At 39.5% G+C, this 27,406-nt stretch overlaps 1 protein-coding gene across 4 annotated transcripts in view; it reads left to right on the top strand.

Annotated features, from left to right (window-relative positions):
* Positions 1-24,805, top strand: part of KCNQ5 (potassium voltage-gated channel subfamily Q member 5) — a 270,357-nt gene extending 245,552 nt beyond the window's left edge. For all 4 annotated transcript variants that reach the window (XM_062608199.1, XM_062608200.1, XM_062608201.1 and 1 more), the window contains 5 exons: positions 693-913; positions 13,506-13,614; positions 21,272-21,403; positions 22,225-22,351; positions 22,751-24,805. In XM_062608199.1, coding sequence (XP_062464183.1) covers positions 693-913; positions 13,506-13,614; positions 21,272-21,403; positions 22,225-22,351; positions 22,751-23,692 — 1,531 coding nt within the window. In that variant the 3' untranslated portion in view covers positions 23,693-24,805. The remainder of the gene's footprint in view (positions 1-692; positions 914-13,505; positions 13,615-21,271; positions 21,404-22,224; positions 22,352-22,750) is intronic.
* The last annotated feature ends 2,601 nt before the right edge of the window (positions 24,806-27,406 follow it).

Consider the following 27,406-nt stretch of genomic DNA (forward strand, 5'->3'; position numbering starts at 1 on the left):
CTGTCTTAAAGTGCCTGTCCAATATCACCTGCAGGCAGTCTGCTCACACCTTAATTCCCTGCAGTGACTTTAGTGAGGGCATATTGTATCATTACACTTCCATTAATCAGTCATCACACTGTTTCTTGGCTGTTTTGTTAATTTGGTTTTGTCTTGTCCAAGTGCCATAACTAGGAATTCTGGATATGGGAGATGACTAACAACGCACATGAAATGTTGGAAGTGCCATGTCTTGAAAAAGCATGAATATACTAACAGCATTTTTGCCTGCTTAAAAAAAACAACAACACACAAGTAAACAATACTACATGGCATGCAGTAATAGAATACATTTTGTTCTTATTTATTTGAAGAGATGGCCAGAAATGCACTGAGCCGGCCTAAGATGGAAATAAGCCTATTTAAAATTTAAGGAATAGAAATAAAATATCTTGGGTGAAACTTGTTAATTTTAATTTCATTTATAAGGTTATTCTGTACTGTAAGATAGACTGCCATTGAAAATGCTTCTATCAAAAAACAATTAGATCAAATCAGTTTCATTCCCAAATGAAATAGATTCAATCAAAAGTGTGTAAGAAACAGATCTGCACTATTAAGAATTTTTAGAAATTATTTTTGATTATCATGCAATAGAAAAAAGAAATGGAGTGAAGGAACCATGAACTAAAATGCATTTCTCTCCTTCACAGTCAAAAGCTAAGTTTTAAGGAGCGGGTCCGGATGGCCAGCCCAAGAGGTCAGAGTATAAAGAACAGGCAGTCTTCAGTTGGAGATCGCCGGTCACCAAGTGCTGACATTGCCACTGAGGGCAGCCCAACCAAAGTCCAGAAGAGCTGGAGCTTCAATGACCGAACGCGCTTCAGGCCGTCACTGCGGCTGAAGAGCTCACAGCCCAAACCCGTGGTTGACGGTAGGAGTTTTTCATGCCCCGTTTGCCGTTGCGCACTGCTCCCAGCCTGCTGACGCTCTTGCACACCCGCACTGTGAACATGACACATTTCTGTAAAGCAGAAGGAATTTCTGTCTGGGGTCAGAGACACATAGCCTTCTTCAAAGAGCACGCCAATGGGATTATTCACTCTTGTGACAGTGATGCATAGGGAGCAATGGGTGGAAAAGAGGGTCGCTACTGAAAATTGCAGGTGGACTAAAAGCATCCCATGGATTTGGGTGCAGCAGCTCTGCACCTCTCGCATCGCTGGGTGCAGCTGCTCTCCAAAGCTGCTGCCTCTGCACCAGGGCCAGCACTGCACTGGCTGTGCCTGTGCCAGCAGAGAGCACCCCTTTTACAGCACTGCCCCCCTCAGGCAGGGGAGCTTGCTGAGGAGCTGGAAAGTGCCCTTTTACCTACACCAGGGTTACAGTTGTCAGCCACCAAGAGACATACAACTGGGTGCTTTAAGTTTTATGGGGATGTATCCGGTTTGGTAGGGCAGGTGTCTTCAGCAAGTACAACAAGCATTATTGCATTTATGTATTGCTTTCTAAAGGGTATTTTAAATGTAGGAAGGACTCCTACCTGTGAAGAAGTGGATCTCTGTGAAAATGGCTTGCTGAGAGTGTAGCAGGCAAGAACATAGTCTTTCCTGCCCACTGCCTCCCATGCTGCCCCTCTCTGCTCTTCTCTAGCTAAGGTTCTTTCTCTGATTAAACTAGCCAGTGCTCAGGCAAACATCCTGTGACAGGCAGGAGTCAAGCGTTCCAGGTGAGCCTGACCCCTGTAAGGGACAGGTCCTGCACTGAAAGGTGCACTCACACATCTCTGGAGGTACTGCTGCCCCAGTGACTTTGGTTTCTCCATTCACATTTTTCCCAACTTACAAGTGATTTGTTCTTTCTTGTGAGGCCCCCAGGTAGAAAATAAGGGAAACAAACTGATCAGTTATAACACCAGGCAGTGACCCTGACTGTTTGGGAAAGGTACAACTTAAATAATTTGATCCAAGTAAAGAGATGTAACTTTAAACAGTTTCTACTATGGCAGTCATCCATGATACATCCAACAACTGTGGTAAAACTAATTAGGCAGAAGTGCAATTTTGGTATCTGCTTCCTTTTAAAGAACACATATTGTTACAGACCTGTACTTTGCAAAATACCCATTGAACTGAAATGCCCCATCCTTCAGCTGAGGACATCCTACGCCACACATCTCTTCAGGAAAAGCCTGGGTAAATAAACATTTCCTGGAGGACAAACAAGACAAACCAACAGTGTTTGCTAAGGTCGTTCAGGCTAGCCCTCCCCTGCAGAGACCTGTCAGATGCACAAATCCTGACATTGGCTGGGTTACAGTGAGCTACTGGGGTGTACCTGCCACTAGGCTGCTGTCCAGATTGCTCACCACTCCTCACTCCATTCTGTGGCACAGGCCCTGGCTCATGTCCCACAGCAGCTGCAGCACAGGGGCTGTGTGATGCTGGCCTGGGTCTCAAACTGACGTGGAGTAGGGACACGGCCACTTGCTCTACAGGGGGAAGTGAGAAATGGTCTAGGTATCAGAGTGGGGTCAAAACACCCTGTCTAAACTTAGGCTTCCTATGTAATCACTTACATAGCACAAGTATCTCCCCAAAACCACGTCAGAAGTGATTTCATAGGTTAAGCCCCTGTAACTCGCAGTGTGCCTGGAAGTGACCCAAGAAGAGAGTAATTTGTTGAACACACTCCCTGGATATCAGCAGCTCACTTCTGCTCCAGCCCTGCAGCCCACACCTCACTCAAGCATCTGTTTAGTTTTTCATCAGCCCGTTTCTCACAGAAACATTTTCTCAGCTTGTCCTCTGTTTTGGCCTGCACATACTGTCATTAATAGCAGTGATCTGCACGAGATCATGTTCCCTTTTATTGTCTCCCTTTCATGGAAAAGAGGGCATAAATGGCACCTTGGGTATATCTGTAGATCAAAGATAATAACAACAACAGAGCCCTCATTGCTGTGTGCAAACCCTGAAAGATCTTCCCGCTCCTCAGGGCAAGCACAGCCTGTTTCCTGGTCAGCAGTTTCCAGCTACTCTTCCACCCTTATGAACTGGGGCCAACAGATACGACCAATTTCTCATCCGTGGCAGAAGGAACAGCTTCCATTGTCTCTAGCTTTTAGGCAAATGCCAAGTTTCCACTCTGGGACCTGATCCAGATACTTCTAGGAGTGGTATCATCGGAGAGATGTCCACTGTGCTCACTGCTGAGAGGCAGCTCCCTGCTGCCTTACCCATCTGCTGCTGGAAAAGTTAGGCACTACCATCCTTGATTTCTTTTGCGTGCGTGTGTGTTACCAATTTCATAGTTTGATATTCCTTCTGCATTTGACAGCTTAATGAAAAGGATCTGGAGATGATGTGTTTAGTTTAGAACATCTTGCACTTTTCAGTGGATGGAAATACAGTATTTGCAGCATTTTATTAATATCTCTCAGTTTTCAGGTCCTCCAGTTTCCTCCTTGAGGAATTCTCTGGCCAAAACATTAATTATTTTGGTGGGCTGATCTTCAAGCCAAACTAGAAACCACCCCTTTCTGGATCACAGTATCACAGTATGCTAGAGATTGGAAGGGACCTCAAAAGATCATCTAGTCCAATCCCCCTGCCGGAGCAGGAACACCTAGATAATGTTACACAGGAATGTGTCCAGGTGAGTTTTGAATGTCTCCAGGGAAGGAGACTCCACAACCTCCCTGGGCAGCCTGTTCCAGTGTTCCATGACCCTCACTGAGAAGAATTTGCTTCTCAAGTTTAAGTGGAACCTCTTGTGTTCCAGTTTGTACCCATTACCCCTTGTCCTATCATTGTTTGCCACTGAGTAGAGCCTGGCTCCATCCTCGTGACACTCCCCCTTTATATATTTATATACACTAATAAGGTCACCCCTCAGTCTCCTCCAAACTATAGAGACCCAGCTCCCTCAGTCTTTCCTCATAAGGGAGATGCTCCACTCCCTTAATCATCTTCATTGCCCTGCGCTGGACTCTCTCCAGCAGGTCCCTGTCCTTCTTGAACTGAGGGACCCAGAACTGGACACAATGAAAGTGTCCAGAAGTGTCTGGACAAAAAAACATACCCTTGAACAGCCGGTCCTTCTGGCGATTCTTATGTCTCTGTAGCATGTTTGTGGGGAAAAGAGATTGCACTTGAAATAGACGTTTTGGATAGTGGCAATGTAGTCCTGGGTACCCAGTCCAGTGTCAAGACTTTATATCAGTGATCTCATGAAAAAATATTGAACTCTCACTCTGAACTTCTCCTTCCGAAAGAGAAGATGCTCAGATACTTGCTTGATTTTTATTTCACTGTATGTGATTTGGGGTTGTAAATGATCTTCTTTACCACAGGCAGAGAAGGAACTCTGCTGTGAGTTCCTCCTCCGTGAGGTGCACCGGACTGCATGCAAAAATAAAGCAAAGAAGCAAACATAGAAGTAGAGGGCTCAGAAAGGAAGAGAAACTGTTAGCGCCCAAGGATGATCTAAGGCACATGGTCAACACAGCAAGTTTGTGGGGCTGCCTGAGTTCTGGTAAAGGACATGGTTGGAATCTGGGCCAAAACCATCAGAAAAAGACTGCTGGGAAAACTAAACATTAGCAATTAGAAACTGGCCTGTAAAGGGAGATTTCTAGTCCAGACAGAAGTTTATGGAGGCAGCTTAGAGGCAAACATGATTGAAAATGTAGTAGCCTTCCTCTTAGGCTACCCAGTAACAAAAGCTTACTAACACTACCCTGCTGCATATTAAAACCCTAAAAGGAGAGCTTCTTGGCTGCTAGCAAAACACTTAAGCTGGCCACAGGTATCTCCCAGAAGGATTTTGGCACAGCAGCCTTAGAACAATATGACCAAAACTGTTCCACAAATGGCTTTATTTATGGGCAGCAACAGTCCTCTGAAACTGCCTATAAACCATTTATTGCTGTTGCCAAAGTGGGCGTGGCAACAGCAATAATTATTTAAGCTATATATGTGCACTTGTAAAATGGAATCCAAACCTGAGAGAGCTTTGATGGCTAGAGAGGTCTTTGGTGGTATGGCTGCAGATGCTCTCCAGAGCACTTAACAACAGTGCAGGGGAGTGAAATTGAGAACCAGGCTTATATAATTTGATTTTAAATATGTGTCCAATCTCTGGTGACATATGGCTCAGAACTGCCAAAACTCTTGTTGAAGAAGGGACACTGCACAGATTACAAAGGTGCCAGGATGCTTTATTTCCAATCCTTGTTATCAGTCTAAAGGGGAATTATCAGGACCAAGCAGATCAAAGGGAAATCTTCACCAACCAAGAACAGTAAACAGTGAATCTTAAGAAAGCACACAAGGATACAAGAATTGTATAGGCTCATGCAAGAGCCTGCCCCAAAGGGGTGCCACATCACACAGGTGAAGATGCTGCCTGACTTCAGAGTGGCACACAGCCACCCCCATACCTGTACACAAAGTCAGCCAGGAGCCACTTGTGTCCCCAAAGCCTCCTCATACAGTACAGCTTGTGTCCCTGCACCAAAACCAGGGAAACTGCAGCCAAACTACCCATGAGGAACTGTGTTCAGCATGTGAGAATATCCACTGGCAGGAGTCAAACCCATGCCAGAGTCTGTGCAAGCAATTAAATAGTATAGGTGATCTCATGCCATTGCTTTAAGGCACTGTGCCCATGCCTCACTGTATTTAGTGTAGATCCAGCCACAGAGACTCACCTCACAAAATCTCTCTTTTTCACACACTGACATTCCTGCCCTGGTATTTTATTGCTTGCCTTTTCTGAGGAACAGAACCTTTTCTGCTTAAATCATGCTCCAGTCTTGCACCATGACAGCTGAAATCTTGAACTTATGTTGTGGATGCAGTTCTCAGTGAGGGGCAGAAATGCCCTATTATACTTGTTTTCTACCATCCCACGCTTCTAAGCCTCTTCATGAGTTATTTTATTGTGCCTTTACTGTAACCTAGAGACATAGTGCGGCTTTTTGAATCAAAAATGTTCAGCACTGGAGATATTACCAGCATATTCCATTTTATTAATTAAAAAGAACTCTCTAAGGAAATATTTGATTTCTTGCACCATCCCTGAATACGATATGCTCACATGACCTCTAGCCTTTCATTTCCTACAGAGTACTTGCACGGGATCCTCAGGGTAGAGTATATTATAAGAGCCATGGAAAGAATGCAATAGTGCATTTCAGCCCCCATGTCCTCAGTTACTAACATGTAATTTATGTATTGCAAAAATGACAGGTTTTCCTTTCAGTAACACAAATATCTTGACCTTGTGTAAGTTTCATTGATGTGGCAAAGGTCCTGAATTTTCTTGCTGTAACATCATGGTTAGCTTAAAGTTACTGATTCAAATAAAACTGCAGAGTGTCAGAACAGAGCTGCTCAATTTGTATAAACCCCACATGATGGGACTAAATAACATTTTATTAACTATATATCGATTTGTGTTATGCAGCAGATTTATTTTCTTGTGATTGTTTAACTTGATGATAGAGCTCTCATTTATTACCCTTATCACTGTAATTAATCAGGAAGATCTGACATTCTGATCTAAGCTCCAAAGAAATTTGTTCGGTTTTTGTAACCAAATACAGGCCAGTGGTTTTGAGGCATTATTTTAGTTTATCCCAACCCAGGTCCTGGACATATGAGTCTGCAATTTGGACTCTCTCTTTATGATATATCTTGAGGAACTTGCTGTGCACTGTTGCTCGCTGGACCAAGTGCTTACTCAGTGGTCAGAGGGGAACGATTAGCAAGCTCAGCAATTTGAGGGACAGCAGCAGACCACACAACACAGAAGTATGATTTGCATGCATTTCAGATAAAATAACAGAGATACGTATCTAAGAAGTCACTCAAATCATACATTTAGAGTAACCTAGAATTTTTCTTTCTTAGTCTTCTCCTATGGCCATCTAAACTTGTCGGCTAATGTGCCATTAATTATAATAAGATCAGCTGTTTTAACTGCACAATTATTGTGCATATAATGAATTGTTTTTAGAAAGTCTCTTGGACCTTCGTATCATCCCTCAAAAGGAAAAGGACTCCTTTTTAATTAAGCAGTGGGAGCTGTTCCGTGAAATATTGCCAGTGCTGAAAATTTTTGAGAAGTTAAATAATAACTGAAGATAATTGAGAGCTGTTAGAAAGGAATGCTAGAATTTCATATATTTGGAACTTGCCTGCATTATATGATAGCTGATATAAATTAGGTTTCTGACCTTAAAAGTTGTACTTACAAAGAAAAGAGAATTTTACAATTATTAAATTTTACAAATTTACATATTACCCAGAATATATAAGAAGCTTCCCACCAATCCTGTCTTCCATTTTGGCTAGATCTGAGATTTTTAGAAATGCTTTCACATATAAAATGTTGTTAGAGATATTCTTTGTGATATTCAGCTTCATATTGTACTGAAGCTCCCGAATTCAGTTCTCTTCCCCACCCAGAAAGTTCTGCCACTTTTAGAGAAAAGGCAAGGGAGAAAGGAAAGGGCTATGGAGAGAGCACTGCTGCACTCCTCACACGTACTGCTTGCGGGGCGGAGGCCCAGGTCAGGCAGAAGAGAAAGGGAGCTCCTTCGAGCTCATGCAGAAGTGCTCTTTCCGGGAGGCACCAGTTCCATTCCTTTCCTGAGAAATTGCTTTACGGCATGGAAATGGCAACCATTTCTAAAAAGCTCTCTGTAAATAATGTTTTCAAATATTATCATCCTTATTTCCTCTTTCGTAATTTTGGCACTTGAATACTCTTGTGTAGTAACAGGGATATTTGTGTCATTCTGTAGACAAATATTAAGCATATAACAAGAACAGCATGTCATGGAAGTTTACTTGTTCCACCTCCTTCCTTCTTTCATGATTAGAAGAAAACGACTTCTTTGTTGGGTTTTGAGCATTTTTTAGGGATAAGGAAACAAATACACTCTCTTGGGCCCACTTTCTCTGGCCTTTGCTCTGAAAAGCATGTAAACATAAGCTGTCGCCTTTCCCTTTTTCAGAGAGCTTTGGGCTTTCTTATCATGAAGTATGTGATTAAGTTCCATCCCAATTAGTGTTGCCTTTTACAGCTGATTTTTTCTATTGAGCTTAGCAAGCAGTCACAGTAAAAAGGTTTATGGAACTCTTTACTGAAAGAGAGTCAGCTTGTTGATGTTTTAAAGCAAAGGAAAATTTGAAAGAAAAACACTTCTAGGGGTAGTGAAGGGAATCTGTATTCATGGTTCAATAAATAGGAAAATAATGAGAGCTTGTGAAGAGGTGAGAAGTTTCATGAAACAAATTTAAACAAAGGTATTGGGCTGAGACACATTTTATTTTGATAAAGGGAAATTGCATGAATTGTATGAACATAAACTATGAAGATTTTTGTACCTAGAGTATTTTTGAGGGGAAAAATGTAACAGATTTTGTGAAAAAATCTGTGCGTTGTGACATTTGTGGAAATGCTATAAGATATGTACATGATATCTCATTTGTTTAGAGAATGTAGGCTAAATCCCTGACTCCTCACAGCAAATGCTCAGGGTGAAGGAAGGTATTTCAGTGGCAGTGTAAAGTTGAGTGAAATGCACCTATCTTTTAGGCGTCCTAGGCATTACCTGGAGCAGCATAACAGAGGCTCTACATTGCCTGCAGAAGGGGCTGAAAGAACAGAATAATGAGAGTCTTAAGCTGCCAGCATTGCTTGTTGAACAGGAGGGGTCACCTGAGCCTAGTAACCATTTCAGAGTAAGGCAGTTTGGAGTCTAAAGCAGCTGTCTGGGCACCCCTCCTGCAGCAGGCCTATGTAGCAGCACCTCCTACAGTCACAACCTGTCCTCCAAAAGGTTGGAATTTATGTCTACTTTTGCTTGCCCAGAAGTTAGATGCGCTGAATTCTTCACTCATTTTCTTTCTGACCACTCATGCACCAGACGACTTTGGAGATGAGTGTGCAATGCTGGGGTGCCCTGCACTGCTGCCCTGAGCACCAGGAGCAGCTCTGTGCATGGATGAAGCTGCCAGAGGGGGTGGAGAACGTGCTGTGGACCTGCATGATGAATTGCTTGAACTTCAGTTCCCAAGCTGAACTCTGGATTTTGAATGACGGTTATAAACTATGACTTGATATAACTCAGCACCTGTGAAAATTAGGCCACCGTCCATTTTTCACGTTGAGTCATGCATTACAGTGAAAATCAGACTTTTTTTCCAAATATTTCTTTTACCAAGTTGACACAACACTGTGCTGTAACATGAATAATTGAGAGTTATATGCAGTCTATCATCTTCAGGCACCTTTTTAGGTTTTGCCATGGCTGAAAGGTGGGTACTCAGCCTCAGCAGAATAATTTAGATCACCCACATGAAAAGCCCTAGCTACTTCCTGTACAATCAAACTAAGATCAAAGTGCTTCCAAAGGCTACCAAAAATCAAGTTAAAGGGTCTATGTTGGGATCACTGATCACTGTGTTAGGAGCACTTCCATAGAGTTGTTTATGGTGTCAGCACATGCACTTACTAATGCTGGATAGTCGTAGCTAGCATATGGCAGTTCCCAGAAAACAAATTAAAAAGTACAAAAACTTTTTGATTTTGTTTAAACAGACACATAATTACTTGAATGTTACTGACATTGAAAGCGTGGAGCGATGAGGGTGATCAGAGCAGTGTCACAATTTTCCCATTGCCAAAACATGTTATTAAACAACAGAAAACACTTCAAAGAAAGGACACGTGATGTTTACAGAAATAATAAATCAAGCCTTCTGCGTAACTTTTGTGCAGAGCAATATGAAATGCAGCTAAAAACTTGTAAGTTTTTTGTTGATGACATAAAATGTTTCAGAAAGGAGTAACATTTTTGCCCATTTATTTGTGGTGATCATAAATGACTGGAGTTTGCATGAAGAATGCATTAATGCTGTGACAAACTAGGAAATACTAAGACAATTTTAATGACTTGTGCATGCCTCTCATCTATTTCTTGGTAATTGCTGATTTGCTGTGTGATTAATCAAAGACTTCTTCAGGAAGAAAGAAATTAAAAAGTGGCAATAACAAGACTGAAGCCCAAAGTAAATAATGTCAAAGATTGTAAGACAGTGGCGGATGCCTCATCAGTTGTGAAATAAACATTTTCCAGATTGACATTTAGGATCAAAACACATCCTGAATCATAAAGATGTCGGTATTAGAAAAGGGTAATTGTGTCTGGATTCTGAGACTGGCTCACACCCCTTTTCATGGAGACTTGCAACGGTATGTCTAAATTTGTATTAGGAGACATGCCATAGTTGAGACGTGATTCATGAGCTGACCCAGCAACAGACTTGAAAGGCCTGTTTAGCTGCTGGTAGAGGCTCCTGGAGAGAAGGAAAGACCAGTGCTAACCATAGGAAGGCTTGGCAGAGCAGCCAGGTTCATGCAGAGCAGCTGCTACCTAAGGTATCTTGTGGTGTCATGGACAAAGGGTATGGGAATTATGAGGAAGATATGTGCAAGCCTCGGCATAAGCTGCCACCAGAGGATCTACCTGCCCTGCTAATGATGTGGAAGGCTCTCTCTGGGAACAGGCAGCAGCTTGGACTGAGGCTTGTCAGAGGCTGTAACTTAGCCTCTTATGGGAATTTGCAGGGATTTTAACAGCTGGAGCTCCAAAGTGGCCAAACTGACCCCAGCACAGCTCTGACCTCAAGGATGAACTCAAGAGGGCCAGAAGCGATACAAGTACATCTCACCTCATAACTATGTCCTACACAACATAAGCTTCCACTGGAAAAATTCATCAGAATGTGAACTTTGATTTCACTGGTGTTTTATGCTGGATTTTTTTTTTTTCCAAATTGTTACTATGCATTTCCCAAACTTTTTTCCCAAGTCTGCTCAGTACTCTAAAGAAACATGAATGTTTCCCGTATGAATCAAACAAGTTTTATAGCTTTTTGCAAGTTTTATTGACAGGGGGGTTGGAACTAGATGATCTTAAAGTCCTTTCCAACCCTAACGATTCTATGATTCTATGTGGTACTGAGAGAGAGGTGATTTATTAGAGGTATATCTCTTCTTAAAGCTGGCTTAAATTTATAAGAATTTTTCAGCCTCTGTCTAAAGGTTTTGTTGGGTTTTGTATCCACATGTGAGTAACATGGAATGCTATATCTGCACTATGTTATTCTGAAAATGGCTCTGCAAAGATATACTGTGTTAAGGAAGCTTCTATTAATGACACTATTCTTGGAAAGGACCCAGGAACTGTATCAGTGAAAGATCCATGTTAATTTAAAACTTCCAAGTTGGAGTCTCCTGTTCCATTGGGTTTACATGGTTGCAGATCTTGCAATTTTAGCAGAATTATTCCTAATTTATACTGGCATATCTGAGTAGATTCAAACCTTAGGGATCCTCTGGATATAACAGTAGCAGAAAAATCTCTGGTTTTAGTACTGAACTTAGAAATGAGCTGGGAGATGTTAGCAATGGGAGAGGTAACTGGAGGGGATGATCAGGCATGACACCAGGCATGACACCTGGAAAGTTAGTGTCTTGAAATGCTGAGAACCTTCAGAGAGAGGGGGTTTTAGCCAGTGTATATACTTTTCAAACTAATTACACAGTTTATTTTAGCTAATCACATTTCTGGGCAGCGATACAAATGTTAGGCAGGATAGGTGGAGAGACATATATATTTTATCAATAAGACAAGCCAAGTCATCGAATCATAGAATCATAGAATAGTAGTAGCAAAGCTAGTGAAACTACAAAAAAAAAAAAAAAAGCACTCTTGTCATCACTGTAGGCACAACTTACAGCAAGAGCATGGAAGGGGAGATTTCAAAGTCTTGTATGAAAAATTCATTTTTACAATGTGAAACTGATTTTTTTAAGGTTGTGTTTGATTGTGTCATGTGCACTTAAGCATATAATTAACTTGGCTATAAACCATCTTTCCTTCTGTATTAAACTGATCTGTCAAAGATGAAATCTCCTGCTCTTCAAAGGAAATGTTCCTCATCAGTGTACCAGTTCAGCAACAGTCAAAGAAGGAAGTATATTCTTGAGGGTAATGAACTAGTCAGAGCCATCAAAATAAATCACTGTGTCGAAATATTAAAACTGTGAAGACAACAATGCAGCAATACCAGTTCCTGAAAATGCAGCCTAGTACAATGCTGTTTATATCAAGATAGAATTCCTATTAGATTTAAAAGGTACCACGAAATTTCCAGGCACTTCTGACTGGATTTACAGATTTACTTTAATTTACAGTCCTTCTGAAAAGGGACTCGCAAAAAATGTCCTGCAGTCATTTGTATCTGATTGCACTTCAAATCTCCTTATAATAAAGCCCCTGAAATGGTTTACTTGCTGTATTTCTGGATGATTAAGCCTGTATTTCAAATAACAGCATGAATGTAGGCAGGGGCATAGGACTTGGAAGAAATCTCCTCCGTTACTGAGAGTTACTAAATCCCATCCTTTTTTCTCCATTTTACACTCTCTTCCTCATTTTACACTCTGTTTCTCATGAAGCAGAGGCACTTTACATGTTGAAATACAGTGACTTTGGGTAAAATTCTTCACCTGGGCACTTGGACTTTATGCAGTTGAAGAAGCATGGTTTGGGAGGAAATAACACCTATCCTCAAGAGTTTTTCTGTACTTTACATGCTTTCAAGACTTATATGATGTACGGGCACGCACTGATCCTGTGCTCCTTGCTCCATTTCTATTCCAGCACATTTTAAGTTTGTAAACCTTCTTGGTCATGCATCAGTCCCTGTTTTCTTTGTGTGTTGAGGTATGCTGGGCACTTCTGAGATTTCTAGGTAAATCTCAAAGGGCAGCTCTGCAAAGGTGGTGTTAGGAAGGGTAGAGGATTCATTTTTTTCAGGCAAATAAATACAGGAACTTGGCTTAAGTTCCTATTGCAAAGGAAGGCTGCAATATCTACATAGCTCTGAGGGATAAGGTGGTAAATAATCTGCGATGGATGTCATTCTCTATTAATTTCTGGTAAAAAGGTACTGTGTTTCTTTTCATCTGCTATAAAGTGCCGGATCATTCCACAGCCTCCTTATTAAATGAAACAGATCTTCTATCTTGAATGGCAGGTTGATCCATAGTGGTAAAAAAATAGCAATTTAATATAACTTCAGCCTCTTTTGATTCTGCCATTCCATCTGTTAGTTCACCACTTTCCCTTAAGACAGAGAATGTGATGAAAAACAATGAGACATCAGGAAAAGACATACTGGTACTCAACACCTAATTTGTTTGAAAAATAACACGGCTTGCTTCCTTTCTAACTTTTACTATTTACACTGGGGACTACCCAGGCCTTTTATGACACAAGCATAGACACGCACAAGTACATCATATAGTTCATAAACTGATGAAGTTCTGTCTTGCTTGATTTGTAGTCCTTATTTTTACAGAACCAGTGTGCAGGCAGTTAGTAAATGCTATGGAAGAGATTTTTAAATGCTGCTTGTTTAGTCTCCTCTTGTATTTTGCAGCTGACACCAGTCTTGGAACAGATGATGTTTACGATGATAAAGGGTGCCAGTGTGATGTGTCAGTAGAAGATCTCACCCCTGCTCTTAAAACTGTCATCAGAGCAATCAGGTGAGTAAAAAAAATGCTTAATGAATAAATATTTGAGATTTCTTTAATCAAGATACTAATTAGCTGCCTGTCAATTAATAAAATGTGAATTTAACTTATTGCATGGCTATATTTGTTACATAACTAATGCTAATATAGTTTATGCTTCCTTTTCATCAGTATTTTAGTTAAAAGTTCAGATATTTTATCTGTTCTGTTACCATCTTTGCAATGTCTAAATATATTACATAATTGATTCAGGAAAAAAAAAAAAAGAGAGCAATGAATGCTGGTTTCCACTACATTTCCTGCAATCCAAAATACTGTAATCCAGTTTGATGCAATTCTGCTGAATATGTATCACCTTGCCTAGAAAATTATTTCCTTTAAAAGTTTAGGGGGTTCTTGAATTTTCATATTCCTGAAACTGTCTGTTATATGACTTTCATTGCAACTTTCTTCTGGTAACAGCAGAATAATTACATTCACTCAATTATGCAAAGCCTTGCCTGCTACTATCCAGTGAACTAAATATAACCCAAATCATTTCAAACTAATAGTCTCCTTTTTGTCCAAGAAAGCAGCAAACTGCATTGAAACTTACAAGATTACCTGCACTGAAAGCTTAAATTTAATATTCACCCTACTGAGACTGCGAAGGCTCTTCATTTTCCCAAATATTTTGAAATTCAAATCCTGACAGGCAAAATCCCCACCATGAAGAGTAGCAAGGAGAGCTCAAGCATTCCCTCTCTGCTGACAGCAAACCCAAGGGTATTGGTGGGGGTCACCCCAGTGGCTCTGCATCACACTCACATCAGTGCCTGACACCCTTCCTGCAGGCAGGCAGCACCCCAAGGGGTTTCTGCCAAACCTCGCCTGAGTCTTCTCAACACTATGGGAAGAAAGAACTCAAGCCCCTTCTCAGATAATTTCATACAGTGGTAACCTATGCACATGTATTTCCTTCCTCTTTTTCCACTGATTTCCAGTGAAGACTGATAGCGAGTAAGGCTGTTCCTAATACTTTTCTACTAGCACAGACAGCTTGACAGATCACTTCCAGACTTGTGTTCCAATAATTTTTCCAATGTGCCTGGAAATGACCTCACAGGACGTGTCAGATACCAGGTCTGTGTCCACAGCCACTGCAACTGGCAACTCAAATGTCACTCCTGCGAACCATCTCTTGCCAGCTATGTTTCAGCAGGTGACAGAAATCCTTCTACACAGTGGACATCCACCGACAAGGCAGGCCTATTCTTTCCAGTGGAAAATGCTCAAATTAGGATCAGTCAGCATACTCCATTGGCTCTGGTGCCAAAGATCATTGTCTGTGATGATGCATTTTAAGTAGACTGGTTGACTCTTAACTCCACGTGCGCCTTGCCACTGTACTGGCAAGTGATACCAACAGTCATCTCATTCTTAATACTGTCCAAATTTCTTAAGATCAGCTTGACATTTTAATACTAAATTAATGGAGCTTGTTTACAAATGAACCACTAGATTGCTCAATGCATCCCCTACATCTTTGCTTGGTTCTCTTGGTAATTACCAGCTCTAACAGAAAATAAACAGATGTGAAGGACATAGTTGGCAAACTTTCTCCACAGTGCCATCTACAGACATGTTCTAATAAGACGAGCAAAGGTGCAAAGGTTGTTTCAGACATGCACTGCCTAACGGGTAAGAGTTAACTTTTTAGATTATTTCCAATTTTTTATCTGCATACTTGGCTTACAAAAAAAACAACTCATTTCACCACTAAGGATGAGAATAAGAATCTCCCCTTGCTATCAATTAGCCATGAATCTCTCACAACTCTCCCTGCAAATGTTAGTGTTCTACTGGATTACAGGCAGTGCATACATCTTGCTCCAGAAATACACCTGTGTTTAAGATCTGTAAAGCAGTAATATGCTATGATCTTCAGAATTCTGTTAAATGCTATACCTTAATCTCTCAAAATCAAGAGACTGATAATTCAGTACAGCAGGTAGCTGATACTCCTCTTTCTGATTATTCAGAGTGTCTGTTACCTGACTACACTGGGATCTATGCAAACATCTGAAGAAGGATCTGAGACACTATATAGTAACTGTAGAATTTCAAGATGATAACATCTGCTTATGTGGAAACTTTGTGCCTCATTTTGAAGTTTGTTTTTAGCAACAGCTTTGAATTGCAAAGGCCATGGGGGAGGGTAGAAGCTGTTTTTCCTTTCATGCTCTATACAGAGGCAGATGAAGACAGAAGGTACTTGCATAACTTCATGAGACACTATGAAAAGACCCCAGATATAAGCACATGCACCATTAACATCCATTCTGGCTATATCATCTTAAAAACTGCAATAAGGGAGAGTCATTATTTTTTCCTGCTTGGAGCCAAGTATAAATTGGTTTACAATGATACAAATGGTCCTTTTATTTTGGGGAAAAAAAAAAAAATGAGCAAAATTAATTAATGCCTGTGAGTTTACAGAGGTAGGGCGTCCCTCAGTTTTGGAATAAGAAAGAACTGGGGTATTTTTCAGTGAAAGGAGCCTAGAATATGCTTCTTACTCTCAGGTTGGGCAACAGTGAAGTAGTAAAAGACAAGAACAGTTTTATTTCTAGTCTTGCATTTTTGTAATTTCAAAGTGTACTGCTTCAGTTTTGACCTTGCTCACTTACATTTTTCCCAGGATTAATTTATTCTTCAAAAATACTTGATTTTAAACAAACCCTCAAACTTTCACTTTTAAATAGTCCATACAGGAGATGGAGAAAACAGCTGTTCCCTGAAAAAGTTCTTAATATATTGGCCCATTCCAAAAATAGGACCCCCAACCAGTCCTACTGAAGACCCATCAGGCAGACCTGTCCAGTAACAACATGTCAAGCTACTTGCCTCTTCTCAACACCCGCACATGTTACCTTCCACAGTCCATCTCTTGTGCTGCCCCTTCCTTGCTACAAACTCTGTCAGGAAAGATCAACTGAGGCAGTAGAAAAAGTAAGGAAAAGCTACTCAATACATTTGCATAATGTTGGGTGAGCAGGGAGCAGATAAGTAATGTGGTGAAATGTGGTGTGCTCCACAGCATGCCTTAGGCCAGGCCAGGATCAGTCCCACTCCTCTGCAGCCTCTGGCTGGGATGAGAGCAGTGCACAAAACAGTTGTTGCTAAGGGTGGTCTGAGCCTTTCTGCCAGCGTGTTTTGTAACACTACTCAACCAGCCCTAGTCTTGTCGGGAACAAAAAGTCACTAATATCCTGCAGAGTTCCTTCAGAATAACAAAGAACATTGCATTTTCCAGCTTTACTAGTTCACAATGATGAATGCATATAAGAGAGACTAAAAAGAAGATGAGGATACCTTGTTTCCATATATTGCAATATCTCTGATCATTTTTTTCATAGCAAGAGGTGCTAAATTTTGTAATACTCTCCACAATGGAAATGATAGAATTATTTTACTATTTATGAATATAAAATCAGATTTGAAAAGCATAAATAAATATTCAATAGGAAATAACTGCAATGGCAGTTTCTGCTAGACTTATAAAATGCATTTTTAGCAGCCATTATGAATTTGTTCAATGGCGGTGTTTCAGAATCCTCTATTTCTTTTAAATCCCAACACATTTTATATCTTCTGCCCAGATAGTCCTCAGAGTCTAGGCAAGGCTCTTAGATGTGTGTTGGCTATGACAGCACTGTTTCTGGGAGAAAATGTCCCTGGCTGTTAGGGGATGGGTTAATATAGGTAAAGAGCAGAAAGAGGAGGCAGTTTTGACCCATTCACCCTACATATAGTGGAACTGTCTCTCAACCACTTCTGTCTGTTGGCCTTTCTATATTGGATCCTGATCTCTTCTGCACATTGCAGTTTATGAGGAAGAAGGGTTATTTGGCATGGTAAGGAGAGATAGAGGCACCAGCAAAGCTAAATCTGTGTGCACCTGCTTTCCTGATGTACTAAGTGCTCAAAGAACCTGTGGTCACCTCATCCTGCTATGGGTAAACAACCTCCCTGTCTTTTAATCTTCAAGACAGTAACCATGTATGAGTTTACCTGAATCCCAGTAGAATGAAGATAGTTCATTCCTGAGATAGTGACAAGACTTAAAAAACACACAAAAAAATAACATAAGTACAACAGGGCTGCACAGAGGATAGGAGATTTTCTGACTCAGTGCTCGTCTCAGTAAAGTGCGCTACTGAAAAGCAAAATAGCTTTTAATACTGGAAGGGGCAATGTGAATGAAAATTAAAATGAAAAAAAAATTAAAAGATACACAACCTACATGTTCAGAAAACACCATCATTCTAGATCAGCATTGATCCTGTATTTGGCAACAGATAAATTAAATGGATGCTGCTTTTGGCTGCTAGGGTCAATAGGACAAAACTTGGTATAGGACATGTAATTTTCTCCAAATTTCAGGGCAAGTGAAGATTAGTGCGTCCTGTGGTTTAGACCTTAACAACAGACAAAAGACTTTGATATATTCGTCTGCTTCAACACAAGACTCTTCTTTTGCTCTCCTCTGGGTGCATCACTGAAATAGGCTACTTTTTATGTCTAATTCTCACCAGAAAATTGTCATGCTTGTGACTTGGGTAGGTTTACAGTCATGTATCATCTATCACATTAGATTTGAGTTATAAAATACCACCTCGCTACATGGCACACAAATAATGGTTTTAAAAGCCCTGGGGACTATATGGTTGTGTTCCTTTGGGTTAATTCTTACTTTCAATTACTGCCGTTTGGTCAGTACTGGCAGTCCAGTATTGCCAGTGGCGACTCGGTTCTGTTTATGATGAGTCTTGTTTGCCCCCTAGTGGTATAATTACAACAGACAGACCGAGCTGTAGTTTGCCCTGTTCCTCCCGCACATCTTAACGGGCTTCAAAAACTTGGGATATGAATAACATTTTCCCTTTTTCGCACCCACATGTGCCCTCATAAGTGAACCCTTCGTTTTTATCACAGAGGAACACATCAGAATAGGCAATTTTTTATTCTAGAAGCACAAATGCAGGAAGTACAAAGGGTTTTTTTTGTTCGATTATATTATTTCAAGATACAGAAAGCAAATTGAGTTTTTAAAATTGACAGTAAGTAACTATGGTGAATCAACCAAATTTAAGAACTGGAAAGGAGTTGCTAGGCTCTATCACTGGAAGAATTCAGGTTTTCTGTTTCTCAATTAACTTGCAGGCTTTCAAAATGCCAGTCTTTTATAACCCTTCAGGCTTGTTGCAGTTTATGTAAAATTTTGCATATTTGAAGTAAAAAGAAGTAGTATGGGTCTGTTCCAAACTCTGCTGAAGTTAATTAAGATGGCATGACATGAGCTAATATCTGAACCAGAATTAGTGCAATTACACCTCACTGATACAGCCGTGATGCTGTCGATCCTGCCTTTTACTTGTGAACATTATGAGCAAACTGCCTTGATAAGCAAAAAAAAACTGTTACAAAGCTGAAATTGAAAGCAGCAATGAAGACTTGTGTGCACACTGATTAAGAAGTTTCTATGGCTGTTAATAAAAATTAGTCTTCTGTTTGTTCTCTTGTAAAATCATCCAGTTGTGGTAAATTCAGTTGTCTTCAATTACACTATTAATTCTCCAGCTCTGCTTTTCTAGTAGAGTTTCATATTTTTACTTCATCAAGAGCATGAAGTAAAAACTTGTGACCGCCAAAACAGGGAGAATAATAACAAAAGAGTGATACTTTCTTGTATGTCAGCTACATCATTTATTCTTTGTAACCTGAATAAAGAACTATATTCAGGAGACTTGTGTGTGCTGTCAGACTATTATGAACAGAACACCTTGGCACCATTTGGCAGATAAAAGAAAAAAAATCTGCATTCCAGCTTTAGAGGCCTTCAGATTACAAAAGATGCCAAAAGCCATTAGTCTGTAGAACTGGCTGACATGTAAAAGAGTAAAGTGCATCATCTGACATATTTAAAACTGTATGGAGATCAATCCTGAACTGTCAAGGTGATGGACTACTCCTAACAGGCATTTTGCATTTTTAATTTCTATTATCAGAATCATAGTTCAAGTTCTATACCAGTGACAAGCAATCTCATTTTTAACTAGTAGTTACCAGAATGGGAAATACCAATAGCCTAAGCACTGTGGGAAAAGGCTGATACTATCTGGAAGAACATTTATGTATGATACAGAAATCAGTAGAGGATCTGTATACACTATTAATCTGACTCTACATACCTATTATCATAATGTCTGTCCTACCTATACAAAGTATGGTTTTCCTAAATTCCACTAACACATCTATTTTTATCACAGAGTGAGAGCCAGGCTTTGGGTTTTATTATAATTCATTGTCTTACAGCTGCTAAATATATATCATATTAAACACGGAGAGAATATATTTGCATGAAATATTGGCATTTGGAATAGGTTACCAATTTACTGTGTCTGCCTTTTAATTGCAATAGATAGCAAATATCAGCAGTTTGGCCCTAATGGGAATTCATAAGCTCTATGATTCTATGATTCTATGATTCTATAACACTGACCAGAATAGACAACACACCTGATCCCTTGGCTTCTCTTCCAGTTCTTATACAGTTGTCTCTTCTGCAGTTCTCAGGTAAACCAAGGAGAATTGCAGGTTTTACCAGCTGACATGAAAAATCAACTGTCATTTACTTTCAAAATTTATCACTTCTGTTATTTAAAGTTTGCTATTTAATATCAAGTGTTTCATTCTAAAAGAAGCTACTCAATGGACATCACATTCACATAAGCATCAGAGAAACTTGTGCAAGTCTCACATAAAATATATGCCATTCACCAATTTTGAATATTTGCTTTTACCTGATGCTTACTATTCTGCATTAAATTCAAGGAAAAAAAAATTACAGTGCTAATTAAACATTAATTCCCATAGACTTCAATATGGGTCAAACATCTAATTAAACAATAATTCCCATAGACTTCAATATGGGTCAAACATCTAATTAAACAATAATTCCCATAGATTTCAATATGGAACAAACATGAAACTTCTCTTTAGCCTGCCAAGTTTGAAGTTTTAATCTTTTTTGATGACTTAAGTCATCAAGATTAAACAATTACTTGGACCTGAATGTTAACTAAAAATAAAAATTGATGAAAAATCGAGTACATAATTATTTTATTTTATTTTTGTACAAAACAGAAATTAAAAAACTTAAAATGCACGCCAGAAGATTATTATTATTTCTTTTTGTGTAATTGATTTGTTAAAGAAATCTTCTAATAAGGACAGAAGTAGCTTAAGCACAAACATAATTTACAGAGTATCCCATTCAAGTCAGTTGGACTAAGCCCAGTTTTAACTTAAGCATGCTCTTCAGCACCTTTCATAACAGGCACCTACCATAAAAAATGACAGATAGGTGTGTACTGATAAACCAAACACTGCACTGCTCTGCACTCTTTAAAACAGTGTTACTCATTGCGTCTTAAATAACAATTCAAAGGAATAGCTACAACACATTTGTACTTATGAAAAACTTGTGTGAAAGGAAAAGTTCACTTGCAGAAGCTGTTTGAAATATCTTCCACTTAAAAATTAGCTGTCAAATTTTATCACTGGAACATAATGTATTGTTTCACAACAGCTAAAGATTAGTCTGTGAAATGTTTTTTCCCTGCAGAATTATGAAATTTCATGTTGCAAAGAGGAAGTTTAAGGAAACACTTCGTCCATATGATGTCAAAGATGTCATTGAACAGTATTCAGCAGGTCATCTAGACATGTTATGCAGGATTAAGAGTCTTCAGTCTCGGTAAGGAAAGAATAATTTCTGCTCTGCATAAGCATTTTATGTTATGCCATTCACAACATAATGAATATTGGTAATCTTTAACATTTCTCTGTTACATTTGGGTAAAAATTGCCATCCATGCTTCAGCCCAACCTCCCTGTGAGCACAGATGAGCCAGAAACTACATTGTGGGTAAAAGCAAGCAAAAAAACATGTATCTAAATTGTCACCAGAACATGGAAGTCTCAACAACAGAAAAGGTAATCCTTTACCTGTAAAGTCCAGTCATAACCCAGGAATTTAGTCATTAGGCTGCCAAAAGAAAGACTTTCTCTTTTCACGTAAAAGAAATTGTGAACTGCTGGTAGTGCAGTATGTATGTAGTTTTTATGTTCAAAATTCCCAGCAATAATAATTTGAAAACAAAACACAACTTTCCATCATGTGTATCGTTACCAGCATTAGGGCTGAGTCTTCTGCTTCAAACTGACAACTTTCCCAGGACTTGATGCTGTTGTTAGGATGGGATTGCTGAAGGTGGCACTGGTATGTCTGATCCTCCACAACATCAGGCTGCTGGAGAGTCTGCCTCCTCTCTCCCCCTCTTAGCAAGTCTAGCTCTGAGTATCCCAGATGATGGCTAAGTTCTGGCCGCTAGTTAGTGTCAACAGAAAAGACACACAGTCTCAAATGCCTTTTTTCTTCTTAATTAATAAAATTGTCTTTTTCTCAGGTGCTTCTCTGAAGTACTGTGATTTTAATTTTTAATATACAGATACAGCAAACACTTCAAAATCATCATTGTTTTCAGCAATCACAGCAGCTTTTGATTTCTCTTACAGTGTTGACCAAATTCTTGGGAAAGGACAAATCACAGCAGATAAAAGAAGCAGAGAAAAGAATCCTGCAGAGAATGAGACAACTGATGACCTCAGTATGTTAGGACGTGTAGTCAAGGTGGAGAAACAGGTAAAGTAATTATCTGTGTCACTTTGTCTTGCTCTATTGCTCATGCCTTTTGTCTAATTTATTGCCAGTTTCAAAGGCTGAGTGGGTTTGGTTGGGTTCTATTCTAATACCTGCTTCATTTACATGTTGAAATAAAATTGGTATTACTAGCATTACCATAACTGTCTTCCATATACAAAAAAAGTAAGGAAAAATCACAGATTACATTTTTTCCCCCTTTTATCAGCTTGCTTATGAAAAATTTACATGGTTTTTGACATTCTTTTTCCAAGTCTGAACAGAATATACCAAGCTTTTTCCATTTTTCTCTTCAGCAGTTACATTTTCCCTTTGCTTGGGTTGAAAATATTTTAAATTAGTATTTGGCATTGAGGTTAACCTTTCCCTCTTCTCCTGTAGGTACAATCCATTGAGTCAAAACTGGACTGTCTATTAGATATTTATCAACAAGTTTTGAGAAAAGGATCTGCATCTGCACTCACTTTGGCTTCATTTCAAATGCCAGCTTTTGAGTGTGAGCAGACTTCTGATTACCAGAGTCCATCGGACAGCAAAGATTTGTCCAATTCTGCACAAATTAGTGGATGTGTATCCAGATCAGCTAGTGCCAATCTTCCTCGTGGCCTGCAGCTTATACTGACACCAAATGAATTTAGCACTCAGGCTTACTATGCTTTCAGTCCAGCTATGCATAGTCAAGCAACGCAAGTGCCAAACGATGGACCCGCAACAGTTAATAATACATCAAACCAAATAAACCAGGCAACTAAGCCAGCAACTCCAACAACATTACAAATACCACCTTTCTCATCAATGAAGCATATCAATAGGCCTGAGCCCGTTCATATTATTCCTGTAACCACACAGGAAAATATTTCCGATGTCACCGCTTGCCTTGTTGCATCAAAGGATAACGGACAAGTTGCACAGCCCAGTGCGACGAAGGATCTCACATGGAGAAAAAGTCTGGATACAGAAGGGGAACCTTTGCTCTCAGTTAAACCTGTGGTGCAAATGGATTTAGGAAAATCTTTATCTGTACAAAACCTTATACAATCAACAGAAGAACTGAATGTACAGATGGCTGGCAGTGACTCCAGTGGGTCCAGAGGTAGCCAAGATGTATACTCCAAATGGAGGGAGTCAAAATTATTTATAACTGATGAAGAGTTGGAGACAGAGGCAGGAACAGAGACTACTGAAGCCATCTCGCGCCCATTAGTGGAAACAACTCTCTCTGCTGACTCTCTAAGGACTGGAATATCAAGATCATCTCAAAGCATCTACAAGCCAGGGGACGGTACAGAAGCACTCAATCTGCTCCATGTCAAACTTAAATAACAGCTTGCGGGCTTTCTTCATTGGCTGGGTCATTCCTCTAGTCATACATATCATAGCATGAACTGTTTTGAAAGCCTTTTTAATAATATAAAATCACAAAAATCAGGATGAATCTGCAAAACAGTTGAATGAGCCCATATCTCCTAGTTGCATGTAAATGCATGTTTAAGTGATGGCTAAGATTCAGATTTACACCTACAGTACAGCAGCCTTTCATGTAGTACCGTAGGTTAAATAATGAGTTGCCTACAAAGCTAATGCTGCAGGATGTATCAAAAACCAAAATTCGAGCATTTAGACCTAGTGCTGTTTTTACAGGGCAGAAGTAAAAATTGTAAGGTTTAAAGCACTTTGCTTCTGAACGAATTAAATATATATATATAATGTCCTGATTAGATGATAGTTTATGTTTACAACAACAAAAATTATCTACAGCTGCTAGCAAGGTACCAAGGAAGCCAGTAATATGGGATCAGAAATGGCTGCCAGTTGCAAGATACACCCATTAGCTTGTCAGTAACCAGTTATTTTTAACTCTGAAAACCAGTATGTTAATATCCATCCGTTTTTTGGCGATTTAGTTCTTTGGCAAAAGGACCTGACACACCACTGTCATGTTGAGTTTTTTATAATAAGAACATTCTTTTGCTATGAAAAGTTTGTATTTTAAGGGTTGGGGCTGGCCTTAGAAGGGGATAACATGTGTGACTGCGCTAAAAATTATGGGGAATCTCTCATTCTTCCTGTCTCATTGAGAAGCTAGCTTGTGAATTTTGGCAGCAGTAGGTGAGGGAATGAAGCACGTGCTGCCTTTATTGTAGAAGCTGCATTTTCTTGTGTGAAAATTTTGACAATTTTCCTTGCAGCCCCAACCTGATACCATGACAGCACTTGATAAGCCTGGGAAAGGAGGGAAAATGAGAAACTGAAATACAGAGTAAAAGTAAATAGGACAGAACTGGGAAGAGAGAAGGGCAGGAAGAGAAATGATCCCAGAAAAGGAAGGTAAAGAGGCAAAAAGATACATGCATTTTAAATCCAGCTTATCAATCACAGATATTGAGTGTTATTAAAAAAAAAAAAAACAAGCAAACAAACAAAAAAAAACCTAAAAGCAAGGGGTTTTTTTCTGTTTGTTTGCTTTTTTTTAAAAAAAAAGAGGAGGTGGGAGAGGAAAGTGGGCACACTCGCAGTTTAACACTGTGTCCCAAGTGCAGTCATTTCTTGTGAACTTTCCAAGAAAGGACCTTCATACTGCTTCCTCTTAATACCTGAGTTTTAAATTCAAAGTCTACATCAGAGCAAGCATTCCTGCTTGATACATCCTCTTTTTTTCTTAACCTAACCTACAGTTCCCTTCTGCTGAGATGCAGGAGCAATATTAGTGCCTATCTGCACATCCCCAGTAAGGCTTCGCCACTGGGAGAACCCCTTCAGAGCCTAAACAGGCTTTTGGTCTTCCCAGCTGAACGAAGTTTCTGTGCTTTGCCTTCCCCCAGCTCTATAACCCACCTGCACCACAAGCTTGTAGACAACCCAACTTGGGCTCAGCTTCCCTCTAGCAGCAGGAACACCGAATGTATTGGGGGTGCCAGTGCCAGCTCACTCAGGGCGGTGTTTTCTCAAGGCCCAGACCTGCTGGGAACTTACTATGTACATCAAAAACATCACTCCAGTCTTAACCATGGCTAAATGCTGTAGATTGTATTGTGAAGGACTTGATCTGTTTACTATAAAACCATTGTAATTTCTGCTTCCATATCTCCTTTACAGAAGTATTCCTGGATGTTACATGACAACCTTATTATGTGAAAGTACATGCAAACTGTAGAGTGTATATATTGTGTCATTATACGGGGTCCACGGATAGTACACTGTGTTCCATGGCTCACGCTGGAGCAAACTTCAGCTGTTAAATCCTGAAAGACACCTTGAAGCACAATTTCCTCACCACTGATTTGCCATATGATTTACCACATTCAGCCTTTCCTGTTTTCTTTTATGTGCAGTCTGACATACTAAAGTGTGATTACAACAGTAACTTTGTGAGGATAAATAGTGGGTGTTTTCCACATCTCAGTTCATTTAACTATTAACTTATTTGAATGTCTGCAGTTTACCCAGACAGATCTATAAGTTTAGAGTACTATCCAAAATTTTAAAACTTACAAGGTTGGGGGTTTTAGGCTTTTCGTTATTTTTCCTAACTCTTTATGGTGCCTTGGTCACCTTTCATATGGAGCCTCCTACTGACTTAAGCATAAACCTGCACTTAGGATCACTTAAGAGGTGGGGCACGTGGCAACTGTGTGTCAGTATTGAAACTCCCTTCCCCTCCTTGATAAGATTGAAAAATCAAGGCATCATGAGTTGGACACCATTCTTCCACCTTCATCTGCGTGAGCAGATGGTTGCAGCCCCATTGACCCAGAAGGTGTCAATGAGAGAACTGAGCATTGGCCCTGCCTGTACCAATTCCGCACAGAAACAGGGCCTTGGTTTTGCTGATAATTTATCTCACAGAAACTTGGTATTTTTGCCTTAAATGACATGCTTGAGTCCTTCTAACTTTAAGTTAATTTATTTAATACAATTTTGTGCACAAAAGAATGAGTTCTATAAATTATGTATGAAAAATGTTAATGTCTTTACAAAGTACTAATAAATCCAGAAGTTCGTATCTTTTCAAATTATGGTTTAAAATCCTATTTTTTTTTTCTTTTATGCTCACCATTATTATTTTTGTAGCTGAAAGTCTTATCATGTAGGAATTTTTTAACATAATACTGATAGAAAATAGAGTGAATATATGACGTTCTGGAGAGGAAGAATTGTTTGTTTGGATTTTTATAAGCTTTGCTCATATTTCCTCATGAGGAGTTTCCTGTTTCTATGCTTTCGCTTTAAAAGACAGTGTCATGAGTGACAGTCATTCATTGGTTTCACAAAAGAAGGACTTGTGTGGCTTTTCAAGTCTTGTACTGAGCTCCTTAAAGTCCAGCTCAGGACAGCTAATAGGAATTGTTCATGAGCAGGGACAAAGGACAAATTTTTTTCTGATTACAATCCATTTGAGGATTGTTGAAGACAGAATCTGAACTTACGTAAGAGCTTCAGGAATTAAGCCTTATCCAAGCAACTGTTTTCTGATCAGCATGTTTCTAGCACCTGATTGAAGAGAGAAAAGAAAAGAATAGTTTTGATGTTTATTACTTGTTAAAAAAATTGTATTTGCTCCTGGCTTATATGATCTATACTTTTTATTTAAATATGAATATGGTGTTTTAGCCTAGGGTTCAAGATTGCAAAGATCATACACTTTTATTCACAGTGCCCATGGTTGTCCCATATATTTTTGAGATAATCCTACTTAGAGAGACTTGCTCTCATTACAGTATGGTGATGAGTAATTCACCTGCTCTTCTGTGATAGGTCAAATGATATCAAATTGCTGATGTATAGTAGAACATCTGGTGTACAATAGTATTTCTGGATTGGGACCTGCAATCCTTACTCAAGCAAAAATTCTACAGAATGCTTCATTCTATGGAATTAAATATTTTTTCTTGAATTGGGAGCTCAGGTTCAAATCCTTAGTTTGTTGGGCACCTGTTTAAAGTGAAAATGGTAATATTCCATTTATTTCCTGAGGAAACTAATACTTAGCTGAATTTACCCATGTCACATTGACTATATAAAAAATAACGCACAAAG

This window comes from Pezoporus occidentalis, unplaced genomic scaffold, assembly GCF_034315485.1.
Source record: "Pezoporus occidentalis ecotype Australia unplaced genomic scaffold, CSIRO_AGI_Poc_V1 ctg13, whole genome shotgun sequence".
Lineage (NCBI taxonomy): Eukaryota > Metazoa > Chordata > Aves > Psittaciformes > Psittacidae > Pezoporus > Pezoporus occidentalis.